This window comes from Eumetopias jubatus, unplaced genomic scaffold (assembly GCF_037043125.1).
Source record: "Eumetopias jubatus isolate StellerSeaLion01/CBP00866 unplaced genomic scaffold, mEumJub1_p1.0 scaffold_10, whole genome shotgun sequence".
Classification (NCBI taxonomy): domain Eukaryota; kingdom Metazoa; phylum Chordata; class Mammalia; order Carnivora; family Otariidae; genus Eumetopias; species Eumetopias jubatus.
In genome coordinates this window covers 27,819,969-27,845,676 of record NW_028274816.1, presented here as the reverse complement: position 1 = coordinate 27,845,676, position 25,708 = coordinate 27,819,969, and the positions used below count along the sequence as shown (strand labels likewise).

Genomic DNA, 25,708 nt, shown 5'->3' with positions numbered 1-25,708 from the left:
ATTTTTAATTCAAAATTAGTGCAAAAAATAATCATGATGAACACAATACCAAAATTTTAAATATTAAGGACAAGATCCAAACTTGCACTTTGCCACCTTGCTTCTCCTGCCTCACCAGCCCTGGTTCCAATAACCTTTATTTACAAAAACCTGATTTTTAAAAATTCTTTTTTATAGGGGCACCTGGGTGGCTTAGTTGGTTGAGCCTTCGATGGGCTCAGGTCATGATCTCAGGGTCATGGGATTGAGCCTCAGTCAGGCCCTGCTGGGCATGGAGCCTGCTTAGGATTTTCTCTCTCCTTCTCCCTCTGCCCCTCCCCTGCTCTCTCTTTCTCAAAACGAACAAACAAAAACTTTATTAAATATTGTGATAACTATTATATTGTTATTGTGATAAAATACACATAATGTAAAATTTGCCATTTTAACTATTTTTAAGTGTACAGTGGCCTTAAGTACAGTCACGACTGTTGTGTAACGATGGGATTTTAAAATATTACATTAAGATATTATGTATTGTGATTATGGAGTTTGGGGGCGCCCAAGCCCAGAGCCTCACTCGTCTTACTCTAGTACTCGCCCTGACTCCACCACTCCTCGCCCCCTCCTGGAGCCTGAGAATGGAAAAGTGCAAGTTTCTCCCAACAGGCAGCTGCAAGAGTTATTCCAATAGCGATCAGGCCACCGAGGATGTCCGTCCATGCGGCCACCCGCGACAGGAAGAGTTCCTCCGCCTGCATCTGCGCGTCCCCTTCGCTTTCCTCTTGCGACGGGACACACCTGGCGGGCGCGCCCTCTACCTGCCTAGGGCCACCTGGCGGGCGGCCCGCAACGGGTGGCCCGCCCAGCTCGGGTCGCCCGGGCTTCCCCTCGGCCAATGAGGAAGAGGGAGCCTCCGGGTTCGGGCAGCGTCCGGCCGAGCGGCCAATGGGAGCACGGCATGCAAATGAGCAGGTGCGGTGGCGGACGGCCCGTCAAGGCGGCCGGGGCTCCGGGGATGTTAGAGGAGAGCTGGGCTGCCGCCGAGCAGAAGCCCGGGCTTCCAGCTGCGAGCTCCGGTCTCCTGCCATGGTCCCCGCTCCGCCCCCCGCCGTCTCCTTCTCGCCCGCCGAGGTTCAGCGGCGCCTGGCGGCCGGCGCCTGCTGGGTCCGCTGCGGGGCCCGCCTCTACGACCTCACTGGCTTCGTGCGGCACCACCCGGGGGGCGAGCAGCTGCTGCGGGCGCGGGCTGGCGAGGATGTGAGCGCCGACCTGGACGGGCCGCCGCACCGGCACTCGGCCAATGCGCGCCGCTGGCTGGAGCAGTACTACGTGGGCGAGCTGCAAGGAGACCCTCAGGTACATCCCGGCCCCGGGGTCACACACCCCCTGACTCCCCTTCTTCCCTTCCCCACTCTCCACGCACCGGCAAGCCCAGTCCACCTGCCCTCTAGGAGGTCCCAAGGTGACAGCCTCCGCCCTCACCTTCGCTTCCCACTTCTCTCCAGGGAACAGGTCACTACCCGCCCCCCTCACCAGGACTTGTCCTTCCTCTCCAGCATTGCTCCTGACCTGACCCTCTTCTACCTGCTACTTCTACCACCACCTCCCAAGTTACTCCCTCCTTCCTACTTGTTCCTTCTGCAGCCTCGGCCATCTGACAATTTGGATCCCCTTTTACCAGCCCCTCACATTCCCAATTTTTCCTTCCTGTTCCCTTATCAGCCCCTCCCTCTTTGCATCTGTTCTTCATTTCTGTTGAATAATAGCTTCCAACCTCAGCTGTCCTCCCCTCCCCATCTCACCCTACTGCTGCTTCCAAAAGTCACAGATCAGTTACCGTTCTCAGCCAGTTTGGATTTCCTGGTACTGCCCAAGTCTGCACTAGGGCTTCCCTGGGTAGGTGGAGTGGTTGGGGCAGTGTCTTGGGTGGACTGTGTGCTCCCATCCCTCAGACCTCCCTTTATTTCTTGTCTTGCATGCTGGCATGGGTGTCCAAAAGAGCGAAACGAGAAGCCACTGTTGGGGGGAGAGGGGCCGGGGATTAGCACTGTGAACTGCATGCTGCTGTGCAGGACAGCCTCCTGACGCTATTGAAGCCTCCAACTGATCCTGGTGTAGGTTTTGTTATCCCCATTTTAGGATGTGGAAACTGAGGCTCAGGGAGGCTCTGTAATTTGTCCAAGGTTAAAGAGCTAGTTAGTGGAAAAGCCAAATATATCTGACTCCAAAATCGATGCTATCTCCATCCCAAGGATCTTGGGATGTGGGGGATTGCCCCAACCCACAGGGCTCCAGGTAGGCTGAGCCAGAGGCAAACTGACTCCTTGGGCTTCCCCAGGTTCAGCTGTCGGACTGGTGACAGTGGGACCATCATGCTTGGGCATTAAGCCAACAGTTTTTTCTTGCTTCTACCTCTTGTTCTTAGGGTGGCCCCAGGAAGTGCTTGTAGATCTTTGGATAAAAGGACTTGCCTCTCACTGCTCCTGGTGGCTCCGCATGGGGCCGTCTAGTCTAATAGGTCAATCATTTCTTCAGTCACTCACTTGGTCCTTTAATGATTGTTAGCACTGAGATAGGCACTGGGGAGGTGCCGATGGACAGAACCAATACAGTCTTCAGGGAGCTAACAGGCTAATGAGGGAACATACTAACGGCACAACAATTATTTCATTATCTGGTACCATCAGAATGTGGATTTGCAGGTGAGGAGTTCAAGGAGAGCTTTCTTGAGAAAGTGACATTTGCACTGAGAGCTAACTGGTGTTAGCCTGGTGAAGTGTGGTGAGACGAGCATTCCAGACAGAGGGAACAGCGTGTGTGAAGAAGGCTCTGAAGGGTAGGGACTCGGCACAGTCAAGGGACAAATAAAACCAACGTGGCCAGAGGCTGGTGGGCAAGGAGAGAGAGGAGGGAGGAGGCCAGAGATCAGCTGCGTCACACGGGGCCTCCTAGGCTGTGGGCAGGATTTGGGACTTGATTCTAAGAAGGACAGGAAACCAGGAAGGGATTCAATCAGGCAGGGGTGTGGTGTGGTCAGATTTGCATCTTTGGAAGAACACCCTGGCTGCGGTGCCAAGAAAGAATAGAAGGAGCCCAAGTGGGTTTGAGGAGACCAGGCAGGAGGCTACCGCAGAGCCTGGGCAAGAGGTGAAGGTGGCTTGCACGATGGTGGCGGTGACCAAGGGGAGAAGGGGGTTGAATTTGGGAGATTCCATAGGTAAAATGCCAGGGCTCAGCATTCTGCTGTGGCAGCCCAGCTGACCCCTGGAAGTTGGTGTTCGGTGTCAGGTCATGCTGAAGGGGCAGAGAGGTTTAGCTATAGATATACCTCAGGGTGAGTGCAGGAAACGAGAGGTTGGGACCAGAACACTAGAGGTTTCCAGGCTTGTGATGGCCAATGGAAGCCATCCTACAACGTAACTGTGTCCTATAAACAGGAGCCTTAGGGTGTGGCTTCTCTTCCCAGATAGCAAGGATCACCCCAGGCCAGCTGCCCTAGTTGGTTCCGCCCCCCAACTCTGCGAACCACCAAACACTATGGTTTGCTTTTGCTTCGCTGTGTTTTGCCTTTACTTGACCCTCAGGGACGACTCAGAGAATAGGGAGACCAAATTTGCTTCCTACCCCTGCACTCACCTGTTACCCCAAGAGTCCCAATGTGGCCATGCTGCAGGCATCCTTGTATCTGGGCCCCAATCTGAGGATATGGGGGAAAAAAAACTAAAAACTAACAACATACTTACAAACCCATGGCTCAAACTTGACCAGTAGCCACACTTACCCAATACTCCAGCTGCCCGTCAGTTTCTGTCTACAGATTTCTCTTCTGGAAACTAGTATAGTGTTGTCTTTAAATTGAGGGAGAAAGGCAGTTGGAGGAGAAATCTGGAATGGGGTATCCTGTACAGAGAGAAGCCCTCTTCTTACAGCCTGAATGGAGACATTTATGTCCTTCTTTCTGGCTAAGCCCTTCAAGCAACCTTCATATTACTTTCTTTACCTCCCTTCTCTCCTCCTGCTAGACCAGAGATGCTGACCTCTGCAGAGCTTGGAGCCCAGCTCCTGGAATGTGAGGACCAGGAGGGGTGATGGGAAAGCGGGTGTCATGAACCAGCTCCGTTTGTTTGGAGTTCATTTCTTTTTCTTTTTTTTAAGATTTAATTATTTATTTGAGAGAGAGACGGAGCACTAGCAGGAGACAGAGCACAAGCAGGGCAGGGAGGGGCAGAGGGAGAAGCAGGCTCCCCGCTGGGCAGGGAGCCCGATGCAGGGCTCCGTCCCAGGACCCTGGGATCATGACCTGAGCCGAAGGCAGACGCTTAACCGAAGGCAGACGCTTAACCGACTGAGCCAGCCAGGCGCCCCTACAGATCATTTCTGAACGGTACTCCTTCTAGGGGTCCTTCCTCGCCAGTGTAGTCCTTGGAGGGGAGCGTCCCGGAGCTCGGCTGTGAAATTTCCAGGGAGAAGGCATGGTTCCTTTGGTTTCCCCCGTTCTCCAATTTGCCGCACCTCCTCACACACCCCTAGGTACTCTTACACACATTCACACTCACACAAAGGCACACACACACACACACACACTCACACACAAAACAAGTCAAACTTGTTTGAGCCAACATACTGTTGGGATGAAACAAGGTCTGCTCGGGCCGTGGTCTTGCACTTGAGGAAGCCGAGCTGCCCACCTAGAGCGAGTGAGAGGGCTATGGCTGAGCAGCGAAGTCAAGTCTTCTTCTCATCCTGACCCTTGGGTGGGGGAGGGGGAATCAAGCTCCTCACTCCAAGCTCAGGTAAGAGCAATGTTCTCCCAACTGTAGTTCATGTCATTAGTGGGGGCATGGAGGTCCATTTATTGAGCTGCAACCAGCATTTACGTATTTAAGATTTTATTTATTTATCTATTTTAGAGAGAGAGAAAGAGAAAGCAAGAGAGCATGTGAGCAGGGGGAGAGGCAGAGGGAGAGAATCCCAAGCGGACTCCCCACTGAGCACAGAACCCGACGTGGGGCACCATTTCACAACCCCAAGATCACGACCCGAGAATTGGACACATAGCCAACTGAGCCACCCAGGCGCCCCTGAGCTGCAACCTGCATTTAAAAGGAGTAAATAGGAAAGGAAAGAACTTTGGGTTCAAATCTCCTCCCAAGGCCATAGATACTATGTTTCCCAGAGTTGGGTCATCCATTAATCACTGTCAGGTTTGTTTGTTTGTTTGTTTTTTCTGAATTGGTATACTACTTGATCTATTATACTTGATATTCATTTTTAAGTAGATTCACTTTCTGTTTTCCCACTTACTCACCCTAGGCAATAATACCAGTGACATCATAAGTTTTACATGCACTTGAAAATAGAGAGCTATTCAGATAAGAAATGCTCATCCCCTGTATCTCCTAAAATCATCTCGGGTACCATCGATGGAGTAAAGATCATACTTTGGAAAACATACAAAGCAGAGCTTCTTAAACCTGGTGTTCTATGGATCATTTTGTGGGATTGGTGAATGAGATGAAATGTGTGCATTTTTCTAGTGAGAGAGCAACTGCTATTATCATAGTCCAACCAGAATCCTGCCCTCACTCCAAACCAAGAGGCTAATAACTGTGAAAGGATGGCTTGTACTCCCCCCACCCCCCACACCTGCAGACCTTGGGAGGTCTTCCTGTGGGCAAACATCTGACCGTGCTCTGGCTAGAAGCCCTCTGAGAAGACCCTGGAGGAAGGCAAACCTCAACTCCTCCGCCACTGCTGTTGGCATAACTCTGATGTCGAATGACTCTGGGTGCTGGGTCCTCATCCCACAGGGTGCATCCCTCTCTGAGTGGCTGAGAAGTCCGCAGCTTCTGCCACGTGTGTTTCTGCCAGCCTTTGGGGGTCTGGCCACGCAGAGCCTCAGGGCTTGAGTAATTCAATAGGGCAGGACATCTCAGTACAGGAAGACTCAGAGTGTCCACCCCACCCCTGAAACTACCCTTGCCGGGGTCATCAGGACTTTTGCCTCACTAAACCCAGCCACCAGTTCACACCTTACCTCACCTGGTCTGGCAGCAACTCAACGCAGTCAACACTCCTCTTCCTTGATACGCTTCCTTCACCTGGCTTCCGGAGACCGCATCCTTTAGTTTTCCACCTGCAGGAGTTTCCTATGGCTGCTGTAAGAGATCACCATAAACTCAGTGACTTGACACAAATGTATTCTGTTTTAGTTCTAGAGTTTTTTTGTTTTTTAAGATTTTATTTATTTATTTGACAGAGAGACAGTGAGAGAGGGAACACAAGCAGGGGGAGTGCGAGAGGGAGAAGCAGGCTTCCCATGGAGCCGGGAGCCCGTTGCGGGGCTCCATCCCAGGACCCTGGGGTCATGACCTGAGCCGAAGGCAGACGTTTAACGACTGAGCCACCCAGGCGCCCCTTCATAATTCACTTCTAAGGTCCCTTGTGATTACACTAAGCCCACCGGGATCATTCAGGATCATTTCCCCATTTCAAGGTCCTAAACTTAATTACATCTGCAAAGTCCCTTTTGCCATGTAAGGTAACATATTCACGGGTTCCAGGTATGGGGACATAGACTGGGGGGCGGGTGGGTGCATTACTCCACCTACCTCACCACCTGTAGCCCTGGTGACTAGTTCTCAGTCTCTTTTTTGCACGTTTCTCTTGCTCCTCATTTCACAGAAAAGTTTGCAAAGTTTAAATGGAACCATACGACATGTACTGTGCTAGATGGCTTCTTCTATTCAATACTATGTCTAGGAGATTATCTGTGTTTTCCTTACTCTTTTTTTTTTAAATAAAGACTTTATTTATTTATTTGAAAGAGAGAGCAGGAGTGGGAGGGTGAGGGGCAAGAGGTAGACTCCCCACTGAGCAGGGAGCCCAACGCGGGGCTGGATCCCAGGACCCCAAGATCATGACCTGAGTCAAAGGCAGATGCCTAACTGGCTGAGCCACCCAGGCACCCCTTCCTTACTCCTTTTTTTTTTTTTTAAGATTTTATTTATTTGTCAGAGAAAGAGAAAGAGGGAGAGTACAAGCAGGGGGGAGTGGCAGGCAGAGGGAGAAGCAGGACCCCCACTGAACAAGGAGCCTGACGCAGAACCCGATCCCAGAACCCCGGGATCATGACCTGAGCCGAAGGCAGGCATCCAACCGACTGAGCCACCCAGGCCTCCCCTTCCTTACTCTTGATAGCAACTGTCTCCACTGTCTGTCCGCTCTGTCCTAGAGTTGCCATACACTCTAGAAAGGAAAAAATGGAGAATAACTGGAAGACAGAGTGGATGGCTTGCACAGACCACGTGCTAATTCTCATGAGCGTCCTTAGTCTTCCTTCCAGGATATCTCCCCACTACAGCCCTACTTTGGCCAGCACCCCGCTAAGCTCATTCTTGCAGCAGTCTCCCGGGCAGATCTCTCCCTGCCCATACTTCCCGCACCCAAGTGCCTGAGACCTTTTCTAAAGAGAATTTTGTTATGTTACAGCAGTATTCCTAAGCCGTTAGGGCCTCCCCACTGCCACACCCTTTTGGTCCACCTCCAATGCCTACTTCTTTCATAGAATTTCCCACCCTTTCCCTGCATCTGCGTTACAGAGTTCATAATGTTCTTCCTTATTTACTGTGTTTTCACTGTGTCTTATCTTCTCAACTAAACTATAAACTCTCTGAAAACTGGAATCGTCTGATTCATCTGGGTTCCTCTAGGACACATTAGCACACTGGGTTCCTCTAGGACACACATACACTGGTGTATGCCAACAGGAACTAATCAATGTTTGAATCAATGAATGAATGAGCTGCTTGGAAAACTGAGACCTGAGCATAATTGAAAAGGAAAGTGGTAAACTTAGCACACACATGATACTTCAAGAATTACAAAGTTAAAAAAAAAATCTTGTTCCAGTTCCTCTTTGTTGGCTAAAAGAGCTGGGAGTTTGATGGAAAGGATGGAGGGCTATCCAGTGAGTCACTCATTTCTGCCTTTGTCCCCAGTTATTCTCAGCCAGAGAGTTGGCCAGTGTCTTCCATACCAGGCTACTCCCATGCACGCATGCTCATGAGTCCCCTACGGAGGTAGGCATGAAGTTAACCATGGAAAATGCCAGTTGAGAGCCCTCATTGCTCTCCAGGCTATGACCAGCCCCATGTGGCTGTAAGTACGAGAAATCCAGGCAGGACCCAGGATGCCTGGATTTCCAGTTCTGTTTTCTCTTTCCTGTGTCTTTTCATGCAAATTTCTCTAAAGCACATGGTCTCAGAACTGCAGTTCTCAGTCTTCTCTAATCACTGCTAATCTAGGACAATATGATATATAAACCTCATACTTAAGATTTTTTGTTGTGAAGCTTAATTCTCCAAATATTTTGTTTTCCTGCTTTGATAGTATATTGCAAGGTATTTAAATAGCGGTACCAGATAAGCAAATTTGGGGACCTGTGATGCATATAAATATGTAAAGTCCTGTCATAGGAAAAATAACAGCCAGAAATTCTATTGATACAAGAACAGGTGACTACAAAGGTAAACCATCCGATCTACAACAAACTTGGTTGATAATTACCTGTGTGAAGTAGTCTTAATTTCTCCTTTAAAGGGAATAGAATTTAAAAGTGGAGTTCTAGTTCTTTACTTTCTTCTGTGCCCCATAGAACCTTCCCAACAGTGCTTAAGCTCAGATTTCCCACTGGAAAGTGGATCTCCAGTAACAGTTTTAGTTTTATAAGGTCCAAATGTTGATGGACCATGATAACCCACTTAGTTGCTAATAAGCTCTAGTCTTTAAAAAAAAAAAAGATTTTATTTATTTATATGACAGAGGGAGTGCACATGTGCACAAGCAGGCAGAGCACCTGACATGCGGCTCTATCGCAGGACCCTGGGATCATGACCTGTGCCGAAGGCAGACGCTTAACCAACTGAGCCACCCAGGGGCCCCTGGTCCTTAGTCTTCTATAAAAACAAAACTCTATGAAACAGTCATCATTTATCCACAAAGATGAAAAACCTCAAGTTTTTTTAAGTCAATTCAAGGCCCACACTTTGAGACTGGCTGCTATTGAGGAATAAAGAATACCTACACTGGACTGACTAAAGACAGCTTCTGTGATCCTATACACCACTCCCTGCAAGCCAGGGACAAGGTCAAACCAACCAATGATTTAGTGGTTGCTTTCTCTTATCCCAGGCAAGGCCCATTGGCATGCCAAGTGTAATGGCTTTTGCAGGTTGGAAATAGGGTGCCATTAAAAATTCAGTTGTTCAGGGATGTCTGGGTGGCTCAGTTGGTTAAGCGTCTGCCTTCGGCTCAGGTCATGATCCCAGGGTCCTGGGATGGAGTCCCGCATCGGGCTCCCTGCTCTGCGGGCAGCCTGCTTCCCCCTCTGCCTCTCTCTCTCTCTCTCTGTCTCTCATGAATAAATAAATAAACAAAATCTTTAAAAAAAATTCAGTTGTTCCTTGGACCTAAGTAGGAAGGTCCTTGACTCCTAAGAAAAAAGTCACTTGAAGCGAATCTACTTTAAATGAAGACTAAATTTCATAGAAAATGGGATAGGGGTTGGGAGACGGGAACTGATTATCTTTAAAATTGAAAATGAAGGGGCGCCTGGCTGGCTCAGTCGATAGAGCGTGAGACTCTTGATCTCAGGGTCATAACTTTGAGCCCCATGTTGGGCACAGAGATTACTTAAAAAAAAAAAAAGGAAATTAAAACAAAAATGAAACCAAACATTTTTTTTAGTTTATTTTAACCTGACAACCAAGTTAAGATTGCGTGCAGGTTCTTAAATTGAGCAAATAACAAATCAAGTTGTGTAGGTTTTGTGCATATGGGTGGTTTTTCTGGCAAAACTGTATGAAAGCACAATGTGGCATTCCAAACTTCACACTGGCTTTTCACAGCGTGATCATAAAGAGTCTTTTTGCAAGAGTATTTAAGAGCTAGGGATCTCTCTTGATCCTTTGATAAACAGGTCATTCATTCTCTTTTGAAGAGCCTCATCCTTTGCTGGTCGCCTGTATTTCAGTGTTAAACAGCCTAACTTTGCCAGATCCTTATTTTGCAATGGAATTGTGAGTAAACGGTTTTCTATCAGTTTCATTGACTTCATGAAATTTTTTGTATTTTGACATTAATATTCAATTTCACGGGGCGCCTGGGTGGCTCAGTCGGTTAAGCCACTGCCTTCGGCTCAGGTCATGATCCTGGAGTCCCGGGATCGAGTCCCGCATCGGACTCCCTTTTCGGCAGGGAGTCTGCTTCTCCCTCTGACCCTCCCCCTTCTCATGCTCTCTCTCTCTCTCTCCCTCTCTCATTCTCTCTCTCTCTCAAATAAATAAAAATCTTAAAAAAAATTATTCAATTTCACTTCGTTGTGGGTTTGCATTTTGTTACATTGTATGTTGTCCGATGACAGCAACCCCAACCATCCCTTTGGCTAGGTAGACTGTGGGGACTTGGGGGAGCCAGGGGTCAGTGTTTAAGCAGGAACGAAACTCATAAATGGTCAGTTGGCTTGTGAACAGTGGCATGTTAAAGTGATTTTTGCTGTTCTTTGCAACTTGAATCTTCAGGGACCCAGATAAAGAATACTTGGATAGGGGCGCCTGGGTGGCTCAGTTGTTAAGCGTCTGCCTTCGGCTCAGGTCATGGTCCCAGGGTCCTGGGATCGAGCCCCGCGTCGGGCTCCCTGCTCCTCGGGAAGCCTGCTTCTCCCTTTCCCACTCCCCCTGCTTATGTTCCCTCTCTTGCTGTATCTCTGTCAGATAAATAAAGTCTTTAAGAAAAAAAAAGACTACTTGGATAATAATGATCCCTCTAGAACTAATAGTTTGTATGGCGGTTTACATTTTTCTAGCTATTTCTCATAGATTTCTATTTGAACCCTTAAGGTAGGTGGGGCAGATGCCAATTCTCCCATTTCATAGATGAGAAGCGTGTAGTTCTAAGAGATCCTGGAATGTGGTGGGTCTCCAGGTGCCCAGTATTTCCACTGCACACACATGGGGCAAATCTTAAGCATGTGCTTAAACCAAGGGGATCTTTTTCTTATTGATTTATAATCACTCCTTACATATAAAGGATATTAGCCCATTTTCTATCATACGTTTTACTATTTGTCCTTCAGTTTTCATTTGTCTTTTGACTTGTTTAATGTTTTTTCTCCACTTAAACCTTTAAAATTTCCATGTTGTAAAACATATTGTTTTATCATTCTTAGAAAGACCACCTCTACTTTAAGATTTTATACATCAAAAACATTTTAGGGGCGCCTGGGTGGCTCAGTCAGCTAAGAGTCTGCCTTCGGCTCAGGTCATGATCCTAGGGTGCTCTCTGCTCAGTGGGAAGCCTGCTTCTGCCTCTCCCTCTGCCTGCCGCTCCCCTCTGCTTGTGCTCTCTCTGTCAAATACATAAATAAAATCTTTAAAAAATATATTTTAGTATCAGGGTGCCTGGGTGACTCCGTCGGTTTAGTTCCGACTCTTGGTTTTGTCTCAGGTCATGATCTCACTCAGGGTCGTAGGATTGAGCCTTGTGTAGGGCTCTACGCTCGGCAGGGAGTCTGCCTGAGATTCTCTCTCCCTTCTCCTCTCCTTCTTCCCCTGCTCACAGGTGTTTGCACACGTGTTTTCTCTCTCTCTAAAATAAAATCTTAAAAAATAGTGTCTTGCTAATAATGTTATGCTTAATGTTTTGATTATTGTTTTTTTCCTTAAATTTATTATCTACCTGAGTATTTTTTAGTATAAGGAACAAAATAGATTATTTCAGGTTTACATTTTTCCAAATGACCAACTGGTTATCCCAGTAGATTTATGGAATAATCACTTTTCCCACTGGTTTAAAAAACACCTTTATCACACATCAACCATTCAGAGATATATTTTGGTCCATTTTGGGGCTTTATTCTGTACCAGTGAAATCACTCATTTTTTGTTAGGTTTCAGCCTTTAGTTAGTTGTTTTTTGTTTGTTTGTTTGTTTTGTTTGTTTTTCTTCTCCTTCTCCTTCACCTTTTTCTTCTTCTTCTTCTTCCTCCTGTTCCATTCCAGCCATGATTCTGCCCCCGCCTGCTCCACTAGAGAAAGCAAAGGGCAGGACAGGGACTGAGCATCATTTATGGGCCATGTTGCTGGCCTTGAGGAAACAGTCTGACTTTCAGGGGCTGGGGCTGTCTAGCATGCCCTGGACCCTGAGGTCATGTGGCCAGAGCAGGGAGGAAGCAGCTCAAGGAAGCCCACACAGGCGACATGCCCCAGTCACCAAGACTGGAAGGGAGGGCGGGCATCCAAAGTGGGTGTCCAAGCGGTCATGGAATGGTAATGATTTCAGCTGGGAATGCAGGGGTGGGGAGGGGTGTGGAGAGAGTGACTGGTAGCGGCCTTGCAGCTAGAAGTCTGGACGCGGGTGGTTCTGTGTGCTTTCCCTGCATTGTGTCCACAGCCTGTAGTTAGAAGCTAGAAGAATAGTGAAGCAGCCGTGTTTGCTAACAGGGAACCTAGTGTCCTTCTTGCAGAGTGCTGTAAATCTCACACTTCTTGTCCCTCTGGCTAAGGGAACTGCATACTTATCCCCCCCCCCACCTTCCTTCATCAAAATCAAATGAGGAGCTTCTTAAAAATAGATTCCTGGGTCTTCCTGGGGTGATGGAAATGTTCTACATCCTGATTTAGACATTGGCTACAAGGAGGCATATAATTGTCAAAACTTATCAAACTATACACTTAAGATCGGCAATCTTTGGGGTGTCTGGGTGGCTCAGTCGGTTAGGCGTCTGCCTTTGGCTCAGGTCATGATCCTGGGGCCCTGGGATCACGCCCCATGTCAGGCTCCCTGCTCAGTGAGGAGTCTGCTTGTTCCTCTCCCTCTGCCCCTACCCCCCAGCTCGTGCTCTCTCGCTCACTCTCTCTCTCTCAAATAAATAAAATCTTAAAAAAAAAATTGGTCATCTTTTACTATATGAAAATTAGACCAAATTTTTTTAAAGGGAGGCAAATAAATTTAACACTTATTTAGTAATCATGCCTTTGGATATGACCTCGTGATTACAAGAGTTAGATGTTGATATATACAAACCTTTAAAGAGTGCTTTTAAAAAGGACCCGTAGGTTGTAAATAAATGGTAAGACTTAGGTAGTGGGGATACATGTGTTCATGGTGAGGTTCTTTCAGATTGACTGCAGTTTAAAATTCTTCAATAATAAAACATTGGGAAAAAACTAAGTAGTCACATTATAGACATCACAGAGAGATACATGTTCTTAAAGGATGAGTGGAAAAATAAAGCAACAGCACTTGAACGGTTAAGTGCAACAAAGCATCACATTTCTAGTAATATTGTACTACTTTCCTAGAGCAGCTGTAACAAAGTACCACAAACCAGGTGGCTTAAAATGAGAGGAATTTATCATCTCAGTTCTAGAGACTGGAAGTCTGAAATCAAGGTATGGGTGGAGTTGGTTCCTTCTGGAGGCTCTGAAGGAAAATCTGTTTGCCTCTTTCCTGGTTTCTTAGCTTATAGGTACATCATTTCAATCTCTGCCTCCATCCTCACAAATGCATTTTTTTCCTGTACCTCTGCATTTGCATCTCCAAATTTCCCCTCTTCCTTTAAGGACACCAGTCGTATCGGATTTACAGCCCACCTTAATCCAGTATGACCTTAAATTAACTGGATTCCATCTGCAAATACCCTATTTCCAAATAAAGTCGCATTCACAGGTTCTAGGTGAACATGAATTTGGTCTGGGTGGTGGTGGGGGGAGACAACATTCCACCCAGTACAGATATCATTAAACAAGTCTGCCACTCAGACAACCTAGATGGAAGTGAATAGGATGCACACCAAGAACTATATTAGATTTCAGGAAAATGACTCCAGTGGCAACAGAGATTCGAATAGTGAAGACTTGTGTGAAAAGTCTGATGTTTCATTTGAGTGAAAAAACATACCTGTAAACAATCAAAGAATTAATTAACATAATACACTATATATATTTATATGAGTATGTATATATTATATGCATTTTTTCCTCCAGGGGCATGCCCCAAACCCATAAAATTAGTATCTCTGGAGGTGAGGTGCCTGGGTGGCTCAGTTGGTTAAGTGTCCAACTTGATTTCGGCTCAGGTCATGATCTCAGGGTGGTGGGATCGAGCCCCGCGTCGAGCTCTGTGCTCAGCAGGGAGTCTGCTTGAGATTTTCTCTCTCCCTCTCTGCCCCTCCCCCCCAAATAAATCAATCTTAAAAAAAAAAAAGAAAAAAAGGACTCTCCAGAGGGACGACCCCGGAAATGTGGCTCAGAAGCATTGTCAAGTTTGCAGCCCACTGTCCTAGAAGGCTAAGGGCGGAGGGAAAATGGGATGGAAAACTGGAGGCACGAAAGCTGGTCAGTGGGCAGATCTCTCGGGATTACTAAAGAATTGGCATCCCCAAGCTCCGAGCGTGAGGCTTGGCACAGAGCAGCTGTGCAGAAGGGCCACCCTCTCAACCACCCATTCAGAAAGAGCAGGGGCCTGGGGTCTGCAGCCCAAGACCTGTGCCCTGGTCCAGCTGTGTGTCCCATTGGCTGTGTGACACTGTGTGAATCGTTTAAACTCTCCCAGCCTTGGTTCCCTTATTCCCTGCATCCCTACAGGATTTGTGTGGCTACAGTGAGATCACGTGAGATCCGTAAGATAGAACATGTAGCTTAAACGGAATCAGGATGATTATAAGCCCCCTCAGCCCCACCTTCTGCTAGGAAAAGGTAGATTCCTGATGAGTGGTGAGAGATGCATGTTTTCAGAGTCTGAGATGCTATGTGCTCTGACCCTCTTGGGCAAAGCCACCCACCCCCACAGGAGTTGGAGACTGGTGACATTCCAGTCTCTCGCTGTCGTCCCTTCCCCCAGTTAGGGCCTTGGGGGTCTGTTCCAATCTGCTGCCCTCATTCCATCTTCACCTGGACAAGGGCAGGGCTGGACCGGGGAACTCACCCCCATCAGGGATGGGCAGTCTCCAAAGATGAGGCTGGCAAAGCCCCAAGTGGTCCCACGGGTGTGCAGGGCCACTTTCTTCCCCTCACATCTTCTTCCTTTATTCAAGCACAAATGCTCAGACTGAGCTTGGTGCTCAGGATAAAAAAACAACTTGTAACTGCCATCATGGGGTGTACCTGCCAGTGGAGGGAGGGAGACAGATAGGACAATTATAGGTGATTGATAAGAGCTACAACAGAATATTATATATATATGTATATATGTATGTTTTTATACATGTGTATATATAATAGTCTATGTGTGTGTATGTGTTATACAACCAAATAGATAATGTATTTTAGAATGGGTGCTGTGACACAGTGACAGTTGCAGCCCTGATGGGAGTAGTCTAGTGTGTCTTCTCTGAAGAGCTGATATCTGTGGATGACAGGAGTCATCATAAAGGAGAACTGGGCCAAAAAAAAAAAAAAATTCTAAGCAGAGGGAATAACAAGTGCAAAGGTCCTGGAGTATGATAGGACTTGGTGACATTAAGAATCCAAAAGAAGGCTCTTAAAAAAAAAAAAAAAAAGATTTATTTGTTTATTTTAGAGGGGGAGAGAGAATCTCAAGCAGTCTCTCTGCTGAGCGTGGACCCTGACGTGGGGCTCCACCTCACGACCCTGAGATCGTGACCTGAGCCAAAATCAAGAGTTGGATGCTTAACCGACTGAGCCACCCGGATGCCCCCCGCCAAAAGGAGGCTCTTATACTACTAGAGCCTTGCAAGTGAGGAGGAATGTGGTGTGGGTAAAGCGGAGGGAGCAGGAGACTTGTCTCTGCAGAGATCATGGACATCGTTAGGGGTTTTAGATTTTGTCCTGAGAACAATGGGCTGGAAGATTTTAAGTGGGAGACTGCCACAGTTGGTCTGTATTTTACTAGATTGTTCTGGCTGCCATGTGGAGGGTAGGTTGAAGGGGGTCAAGAGTGGAAACAGGAAGAGAGCTAACATTGCTACTGTTGACAGAGCCGCCGTTGAGACAAAAGGAAGTAGACAGGCATTGGAAATGTCTTGGAGGTGGAACCATTATAAGTTGCTGATGGATTAAATGCTGGGAGTAAGGGAAAGAATTGAGGATGATGCCAAGGTGACTTGAGCAACTGGGTGGCTCAATATACGGAAACCATGATTACTGGGGTGGAGACCCAGATTTGGGTTGAGGTAATCAGAGTTCACTGGGGCCACATTAGATTTGAAATGCCAAGGAAATACTCAGGTTGAGATTTCAAATAGTAGTTGAATACATGAGTCCAGAGCTATGCTCTCCAATATGGTAGCCGCTTACCACACGTGGCTATTTAATTTAAAATTAATTAAAATTAAATAAAATTAAAATTCAGTACTTCAGTTACATGAGCCACATTTCAAGTGCTCCATAGACATATGGGCCTAGTGGCTCCTGTATTGGACAGCACAGATCTAGAACGTTTCCATCATTGCAGAAAATTCTATGGGGCAGCATTGGTCTAGAGCTGTGGCCTAGAGTTGAAAGGTATTTCTCTTTAGGATAATGACGTCCTAATCTGGTGACTCTGGTCCAGGAAGCTGGTATCCCTGTGTTGTTCACAAATAGCTCCTGCTTGCCCTTGACCACACCAGATTGTGTATTTAAGTGATGTCCCTGAGTGGTAGCTATATCAGAGAGGCACTGACCACCCAGAAGGACAACTTGTCCTGGGGTTGTTCAAGGACATCATCCCCTGGGGCTACAGCACCTTATAGTGACAAGTATAAACATAGTGTTTAATGAGCATAAAACAGGGAGTATAGGCCATCGATCACCAGGAGATACCTGTTCTAGGGCTATAACTGTGGCGATTCTGCTAGTTTAAGAGATGTGCAGTGGGTTTGGAATTAGGTTAAATGAGAGTGGAAAAGAAGACACAGGCTCAGAGTCCAACAGTCTTGTGTTCTAGAATTAACCCTACCACTGGAGACAAGACAGTCGACCTCTCTGAACAAAAACATCCTCAAGAAGATTCCAGGTCCAGGCGCGGGGGGAGGGAATTATTTGAGTCAGTAGGTTGGAATCCGTAAAAAGTAGCAGGTGTGAGGCAGTTCAGTTTTGGGGGTGGTTGTTCTGTTTTGCTTACAAAACAGTTCGGTGCCTTCTCATGTTTTTGGCAATATAATCATCTGCCATTTTGTAACCAGTGGTGAGAACAAGTGAGTTATCTCTCTTAAACTAATAGATTATAAAAGGAAAATTTAGGAATATTGTTTCTGGGATAGTGATATATGGAGTCATTTGTAAACAGTGGCTTTGTTTCTCCTTTTAAAAACAGCAGTATAGGGGCAACTGGGTGGCTCAGTTGGTTAAGCATCTGCCTTCGGCTTAGGTCATGATCTCAGGGTCCTGGGATCGAGCCCCGTGTTGGACTCCCCGCTCGGCGGGGAGAATGCTTGTCCCTCTGCTTCTCTCTCTGCTCTTCCCACCTGCTTCTGCTTACTCTCTGTTTCTGTCTCTTTCAAATAAATAAATAAAATCTTTTTTCAAAATAAAATAAAAACAGCAAAATATAGTATTTTGAGGATAATCCTTACAGATTGGAGTGTTACATGATAAACCAAAATGTATTTTAACCTAGAAGTTGGGCCAGTGAGGGGATAATATATTTTAGATGGTTTAAATGTATTTCCCTTGTGCATAGCACATTCTATAAGCCTGCCCTGAGGTACGTTGAGGTCTAAGTTTTGAGAGACAACAGTCTAGAAACGTCCTATCAAATCCACAAAAGGGATTCTGAGGAACTCATTTCCTGCAGGCTGCTGAGTTGAAACCCAGGTGCTGCTGTGCCGGGCAGGATTTTGTAAGGCAGGACTGAGGAGGGGAGCCTCAGAGAGCTCCTCTTGTCCACCCTGGCCAAGCCCACGTCACCCCCACCCAACCCCAGGCTCCCAGCTGCTCCAAATCCCAGAGTCAGGCTTTCATTGAAAAAAAAAAAACCACGTGTCCACTTGACTCTTGGTGCCTTTCTAGAAATGGTGCCATAATCCCGAGGTCAGAGGCTAGAGAGGAAAGGCTCCCCGTGGATGCAGATGGTCCATGGCAGGGGCTAGTAGAGAATCAACCTAACAGCCTGAAAACTTGTATGTGTGTGTACTCTGGAGAGGAGAGGTTTGGGGAGTGATTTAGTATTTTTAATCCACTGGCCCCCTTTCCTGATGTCCTGGATTGCCCACCTAGACTGGCTTCTGCTTCCGGTGACGAGGTCGCTGGTGACGTCCTCCAAGGGGGGATCAGGCCGTGAGGAGAAGCAACCCCAGGCGAACCGATGGCAAGGACCCAGGAGGCTGGGACTGTCCTGTCCGTACCCCCCACATCTCCTGAGCGGAAGTTGGCCCCGTGTCAGGCGCACACTTCCTACTAGCTTTCTCTCCTCCTCCCTTATTCCTATCATGAACACAGGCTTAGCTGCGGGCAGAGCTATTCTCCTTGCAGGCATCCTGGGTGGGTGAGAAGGGGGGATGCTTCTGGAATGCCTTGTCACTTGCCACGTATTGTTTTTGTTTGTTTGTCTTGTACAGAAAGGCTGCGTTTGAGACGTTGTAAGGACAGACCTGACTTCTGATTTGGACCTAGTCTGGCAGAGGGCAGCTTATTAGAAATGAAAGCGAGTAGATCCTGCTGCCTTCATTTTTAGTCCCACATTTCTAGCTACTGAAAGCAACCAGTGGTCCCTGGAGGCCTCGGGGGTGGGCTTGGTAACTAGCACAGAGGGAGGACCCTCGACGCCGCTGTGGCTCTGGCACCGTCCTCCTCGGCCAGGCCTGCGCCTTCCTACTTGCCCAGGACCGTGTGCTGCCCAGGCACGTGGGGCGCCCGGAGCCCCCGCCTGCCTTTGGGCCTCTAGACGCTGGGGGCAGCTGGACACAGGGCCTGGGCCCCGTCTCATTTCAGAGAAAGAGTTTTCAGGCCAAACCCAGGCTGCGGGATAAAAGGCCATCTGTCCACCCCTGGGTGCCCAGCCCCAGCTTTCCTGAACAACATTCCTTTATGCCAGCACCGCCCCCCGGCCCCGCCTCCTGCGCCCCCGCCCGCCGCACACTGCGGCCTTTCACCGCCTCTGGGCCGGCTTGTTTGTTTGTCGCGCAGAGTGCAGGCTTTCTGTTGTTCTTCTCTTTCCTCTCCCCCTGAGGCACTCTGCACACAAACCCTCCCTGGGCACCGCAGGGTCTGGGGCCCTGGAGGAGGGCGGGGGGCTGAGGCAGTGTCCGCGCCAGGGGCTTGGGCCCCCACCCCAGCCTGGGAGCCCCCCCGGGGGAGGCAGAGGAGGGGCATGAAGAACCTTCGCGGGGCAGCCCTAGAAGTGGTTTCCTGTCTAGCTGTCCCAGCCACCACGTGAGACTTCTTGAAGCAGTGATTTGAGCTCTCGGTGTCTCCCCCGCCCCCGCATCTGTGGATACCTCCTGCCTGCCTCTCAGGGAGAGTTGCGTCGATGCCAAGGAGACACCAGCCACACGTGTGGGCTGCCGATGGTGCCACCATGGGCGTGGCATGGCTGTCCCAGGGGCCGCATGGCTGTCCCAGGGGCCGCATGCCCCAGTGGAGGGGGGAAGGGCGAAGTAGGCCAACATTTACAACAAGAGGGCGGCAGGTTGCCTGACCCCCTCCCTCCCGGCCCCCGCTCCCAGTTCAGCCTGCCTCTGAAAACGGAATAGGGAAAACCCAGGAGTGACTTTCCAGGCCCTGGGGAAGGCGAAGAAGGGGTGGGGGGCCGACAGCAAACAGAGGGCTAGGAAGGGGGCAGTGCCTCGCCTCGTGTCTTCCACACTGAAGGCTGTCTGTGTGGGCTGCCCCGGCAGATCTGGTAGGAAGGCTGGGTGGATGACGAGCCCCCTCAGCAGAGGATGAGAGGCCGACTCTTTTTCCACAGGGCCCTGGATGCCTCTCCCAGTGTTTTCTCTCCTGGTTGAACTCCTTCTCCTTCTGCGGCCCCGTCTTGATCCCGGAGGAAACGGGCTCAGGCCTGCTATTAGCTTGCTAGGCTTGCAGAGTCCCACAGACTAGGTGGCTTAGGCAACAGTGATTGACAGTCACAGGGTTCCAGAGTCTAGAAGTCCTAGATCATGGTGTTGGTAGGGTTAGTTCCTTCTAGGGCTGAGAGGGAGAATGGGTTCCATGCCTCTCCCTAGCTTCTGGGGGGTTTGCTGGCAATCTCTGCTGATTCTTGGCTTGTAGATGCCTCACCTCTATCTCTGCCTTCGTCTTCACTCGGTGTTCTCCCTGAGAAGGTGTCTGTCCCAAATTTCACCCTTTTCTAGGGACACAAATCGTATAGGATTAAGGCCCCCCTAAGGACCTCATTTTAACTAATCCCATCTACAATGGCCCTACCTCAAAATAAGGTCACATTTTGAGATACTGGGGGGCCAGCATTTCAACATATGAATGTGGGGTGAGGTGGGGAGGGCCAAAGTTCAACCCAGAACTGGCCTCTGTACCAGAAAGCGAGGCCCTGGAGGTAACATCCTTGGCGCATGGCCTGTGTCTCCACCGAGATTCCTTCACCATCACAGATTTTGTCTCCTCTTCAGTCACACAAGGGGAAAGAGAACCAGTAGAAATCAGCATCTACCACCCACTTCTGCTTCCTCTTGAAGCCAATCCTCTCTGCTAGGAGGAGGAGGCTGAAGGTCACCCCTCAATGAACCTTGCTGGGGGTCTGGCACCCAACCCACCCAGGGCCTCGTTACGGCTGACCCTGTAGGCCTGCCCCATGTGGGTGCAGCCCAGGCTCCCACCTAGACTCCCTGTTCTGGGCAGTGCCCCAGAGGACAAAACCCTGGCTCCTGCCTGCCCGGGCGTGTCCTTCTCTGTGGCAGTACCATGAGGCAGGAGGGCTGCGGCCCCCCAGACATTTCAAACGTGCAGACCAAGGGCCACGTTTGTATTCAGACAGGTTGGTTTGGCCCACATCTTTTGTTTGTTTGCTTGTTTTAAATGGAAAGCAAATTTTAAAATCTGGAGATTTCCCATAAAAATCTGGTTTCCCAGCTTTTCTTAGAAATTGGAAGGTCTACAGCCCTGAGTTCCTTCCTTACCTGACCTGGACCTAAGTCAGGGCTGCCCCCTTTAATGGGGCATGACCCCGCTGGTTCACCGCAGTCCACTCCATTCAAGACCAACAGACAGTGACCTTCGAATACTGTTCTCAGTGCATTTCCTTTCTTTCTTTCATCTCTAGCAAAAAGGTGCCTCATGGTTTTGTTTATTTTGTTTCATGGTACCTCATGTTTCCAAAATGAGAGTGAGCATCTTCCCTTGTGGAGGTGAAGGATATCCTCCATGTTTATTATGCAAACAAAATGAGTCTGCATTATGAACCACATCCTGCCTGCTTCACACATTGGTGTCACCTGCCCAACCTCTGGGAACAGAGCAGGAACTCGGGGTGCCCTGTTAGGGATAAGCAATTTCTTGTTCCGAGGGTCACATAGCAAGTTGATAATGGAGCCTGGTCTAGAACCAGGTCCCTCAGTCTAGAAGTGAACCTGCAGCATCTAGAACTAGAGGCTGGCCCCAGATTCTTCCCCCTGCCCCAGGCTGCCCCTGAGGGCTGCCTCCTTGAGGACAGGTGTGTTGAGGGCACTGGCGGGACCTTAGGGAGCTGGCAGGAATAACTCCTGGGTCCTCTGAGTTTGGGTCTGAGGGTGCTAAACTCAGGGTGAGAGAGGGCAGAGGTTGGAGCCCAGGGGAAGGGGCAGCGGTGTCCATGAGAGGAAGTCTGTGGCTTGGGCCAACCCGAGAGGAGATAATGCCTCACGACCAGCGAGGAACTGGGCATTGCCCTGGAGGAAGCTAGGGCTGGCACTGCTGTCCCACTGGCTTCTCTCCCTGCAGCTTTGCACTGAGGCTGGAGGCCCCAAGGAGAAGGGAATGCCCTCCTTGCTGCCCCCACCATATTGCCCAGCACGTTCAGTGGTTCTCACCTCAGAATGGGCGGTGCCTGCCCACCCAGTCTCCTTGGTTGGGCACATTGGCCATTCTTGAACACGTTGACCTTCTCTCTCCAAGTACACACAGGCCTTGGAAGGCTTTGGGCAGCTCTTTGTCTCCCTGCCCTGCCCACACTTCGGTGGCCTCTCCAGGCCTGGGCCCCTAAAGCCTCAACAGGCCACCATCGACTCATTATTGTGTCATTCAGTAAGCCTTGAATGCTGATCCCATGCCAGCTGCTAGGGACCTAGGGATGAGCAAGACAGCGGGATCTCTACCCACATGGAGCTACCCCATGTTCCGGCTTGGGAGACAGTCACGGGGAAATGTGTGAGGAGAGCAAGATGCTTTCAGCCCCAGCACCACCCAGCTCCACTCATCAGGCTTCTCCCAAACAGCCTTGGGCCTGATCACAAAAGTGCTTCTAGTCGTGCTCTGGCCTGCCTTCCCAGGGTGGAAAGGTCAGGAGGCGCCAGGACCATGGGGTGGGTCTTCAGCTCCATTCTTGCTGCCCCGCGACCGTCTGTGTCCTTCAGGTGGACCCTCTAAGAAAGCTATCGCCTTACCCGGGTGGGTTGCACACCCTGGGTCAAGGCACATTCATTCCCACTTAGGCTGACTGTTCTCGCAAAAGCCGGTGAGAGCCTGAGTCCTGAACTTCCCTTACCAAACTTCGCTTACCCCAATACTGAAAACATGTTCGACCGGAAGGCAGAACAATTTCCAAACACTGGAAAATAACGCACACGTTCTTCGCTTTCTGACACTTTCTTGGTTTTTAAAGATCTCTTGGGCTTGCTTCCAGGATCAGGAGAGTCTTTTAAATAATGCATCATGGAAGTTTCCAAGAAACTTTAAAAAAAAAAAAATCTTTTAAAGCCTGAGTTATAGCCTAGTGGCCAGGAGTGACCTTTACACACTTCTGATTCATGGATGGTGTTTGCCTGTGGAATTCAAGGGTGAGCCCGGCTCAACTATAAAATAAACACTGGGGCATGGAAGGCTGGAAAATGTGGCCCAGATTGGTGTGTGCGGTGCAGTGGCTCCCAGGAGGACTCATTCCTGGATCCCCCGCACTCTGGGTCAGATGGGAGCAGCCTCCAGAGCGGGAATGGGAGCCTATCTTCGGGAGGGGCTTCGTCCCGTTTGTGTGTGGAGAAGCCTTTTAGAGCTTTGGAAATCCCACAGGAGACTCGAGAAAAAGAGTTAATGAAAGACACGCTAGAGGGCACATCCTGGTGCCTGAGCGTGTCGGCCCCTGGCCATACCAACGTGCTGCTCGTCCTCACTCTCCTTGAAGTCTCCTCCCAGACCAGAGGTGTGGACCGCCTTCTGATTAAGAACCTGGGCTTCTGCCAGGGAGGGGTGTGGTCCCGATGAGGCCACCTGGAGAGCACCTTGCTTATACGGTCAGTCTGGGATGTATTTGCCAAGAGCGTATCACCCACGACACTGCTACCTGGTGCTTCCGGCGCTCTCAGGTTGAGATCAGGCTGGGGCGGCAGAAAGAGGGAAGAAAAGGACAAGAAGTGGAGCCTGCTCCCTTCCCCGCCTCCCTCTTTTCCTCCTCCTCCTCCTCCTCCTCCTCCTCCTCCGCGCGTGCGCAGTGCACCCCCATGCCAGCCTTCGTTCGCGCGGGTCTGGCCCAGGGTTCGAGGGGCCCGTCCTGAGGGAATCTCCCGCTGCTTGGTGCTGGGGAGGCAAGCCCTGTGAGCCCTGCCGTGTGGACGTGGCTCTCTCCCACTTCTCTCCTTTCACCTGGAATATTTCCAGATGAGCGACAAGAACTGTTCCAGAGTTCCATTGTTTCCATTGGAAGCCAACACCTGTCTGTGAACCTGGGTTTTTAGCAATTTTTAAGAAAAACTTAGGGGCGGGGCGCCTGGGCAGCTCAGTGGGTTGAGCGTCCCAGTCTTGGTTTCAGCCCAGGCGGTGATCTCGGGGTCGTGGGATCGAGCCCTGCATGGGGCTCCACACTCAGCGTGGAGTCCGCTTGGAGATTCTCTCCATCTGCCCCTCCCCCCACTCTCTTTCTCCCAAATAAATAAGTAAATCTAACAGAAAGGAAGGAAGGAAGGAAGGAAGAAGAAAAGAAAAGAAAGAGAAAGAAAGAAAACCTTAGAACTGGAACAAGTGAACATTTGCTCTACTTCCTGTTCCTCGTAGTCTATAGAGCCCCACACCGGCTACTTTGAACCAAGAAAATAATTGAAAAACAAAATTTTAGGTTGTAATTTTTCTGCATTAAAAATGTTTACAAACTGGACCCTTAAAAAAAAAAAGTCAGTGTAAAGTTGCCAAATGTCCTTCCTTAGGAAGAACTGCCTTTTATTCTGGAAGTATGCATTTCCTACCTATTTGGTCTGGAAATTTCCTTTCATTTATGAAATGCTGCTGCTGATAATTTTTAAAAATATGTTTATTTGGCAAAATAAAAGGCCAGCACTCCTGTATCAGTCTGAGGCAACTTTAGTTCTGCTTATTCCATTGTACTTGGCCAAAGCGCACCAAGGATATATGGCCCAGATTATTGCAACTCTGACCCTTGTATCTGGGCACTGTCGTATCCAAAGTGGCATTTTAAGATGGTGTGTTCAGTGTCCTGGGCCACTTCTCTCCTCGAAGCAGATTTGTTTTCCATTTCCAGGAAGCAGGAGCCCTGCAGAACCCCAGGGTTTTATCCCCAGCAGCCAAGCCCACCATCCTGCAGAAGCCTCAGGGAACCCTGGCCATTTGGCAAAGGACATTGACACATGGCCCACTCAAGAAATAATGAGTAGTGGGGCGCCTGGGTGGCTCAGTCGGTTGAGCGTCTGCCTTTGGCTCAGGTCGTGATCCCAAGGTCCTGGGATGGAGCCCTGCATCGGGCTCCCTGCTCCGTGGGGAGTCTGCTTCTCCCTCTGCCCCTCCCCCAATTCATGCTTGCACTCTCTCTCTCTCAAATAAATAAATAAAATCTTAAAGAAAAAAGAAAGAAAGAATGAGTAGACTATTTAGGATTTTCAGGAGCCCATCCCAGGCACGCTAAGAAAGAGGAAACGTATCCTGCCCTATTGGAATCTATAACACCATTGGACAAACAAGGTAATCACCCAAACATACAAAAAACAGCAAGGGGCAGGAAATTATAAATAACCAACGGGGACAGTGGGACACGTGGAAAGTATGATTTTTTAAACACTGGAAAATGAAGAGGTCATAGAGTTGTTCATACAGTTGCTAGGATGATGACAAGCTGGGTACGTAGGAAGCGTTTGTGAATATTAATCTTTTTTCTTAAGATTTTATTTATTTATTTGACAGAGAGAGACACAGCGAGAGAAGGAACACAAGCAGGGGGAGTGGGAGAGGGAGAAGCAGGCTTCCCACCGAGCAGGGAGCCCGATGCGGGGCTTGAGCCCAGGACCCCGGGATCATGACCTGAGCCGAAGGCAGACGCTTAACAACTGAGCCACCCAGGCGCCCCGTGAATATTAATCTTTGTCATCATCCTGGGAGGATGACATTTGAGAAGGAAAATGTCTTTTCCTTCTAGAGGGAAAAATTAGGGTTCATCCAAGAGTATAACAGCAGAGGAGTTTGGAAATACAGGGGAAAGATTTTAAATATAGGGAGGTCAACCATAAGCCGACTTACAGGGGATGATGCTATGTTCACTTTTAGGAAGTGGCATCAGAGGGGTCAGCGGGGCTTTTGGGTCAGACGATGATGTGGGCAGTTGGGAACATTCTCCAGAGGCCAGGAGTGGGGCCAGGG

At 49.1% G+C, this 25,708-nt stretch overlaps 1 protein-coding gene across 2 annotated transcripts in view; it reads left to right on the top strand.

The window, feature by feature from the left end:
• Nucleotides 1–1,068: 1,068 nt before the first annotated feature.
• FA2H (fatty acid 2-hydroxylase) overlaps nucleotides 1,069–25,708 on the top strand; it is a 47,185-nt gene continuing 22,545 nt past the window's right edge. Inside the window, exons 1-2 of one of the 2 annotated variants that reach the window (XM_088027144.1) lie at nucleotides 1,069–1,416; nucleotides 8,812–8,831. In XM_088027144.1, coding sequence (XP_087883270.1) covers nucleotides 1,069–1,416; nucleotides 8,812–8,831 — 368 coding nt within the window. The remainder of the gene's footprint in view (nucleotides 1,417–8,811; nucleotides 8,832–25,708) is intronic. The other variant, XM_028093020.1, reaches the window with a different exon arrangement.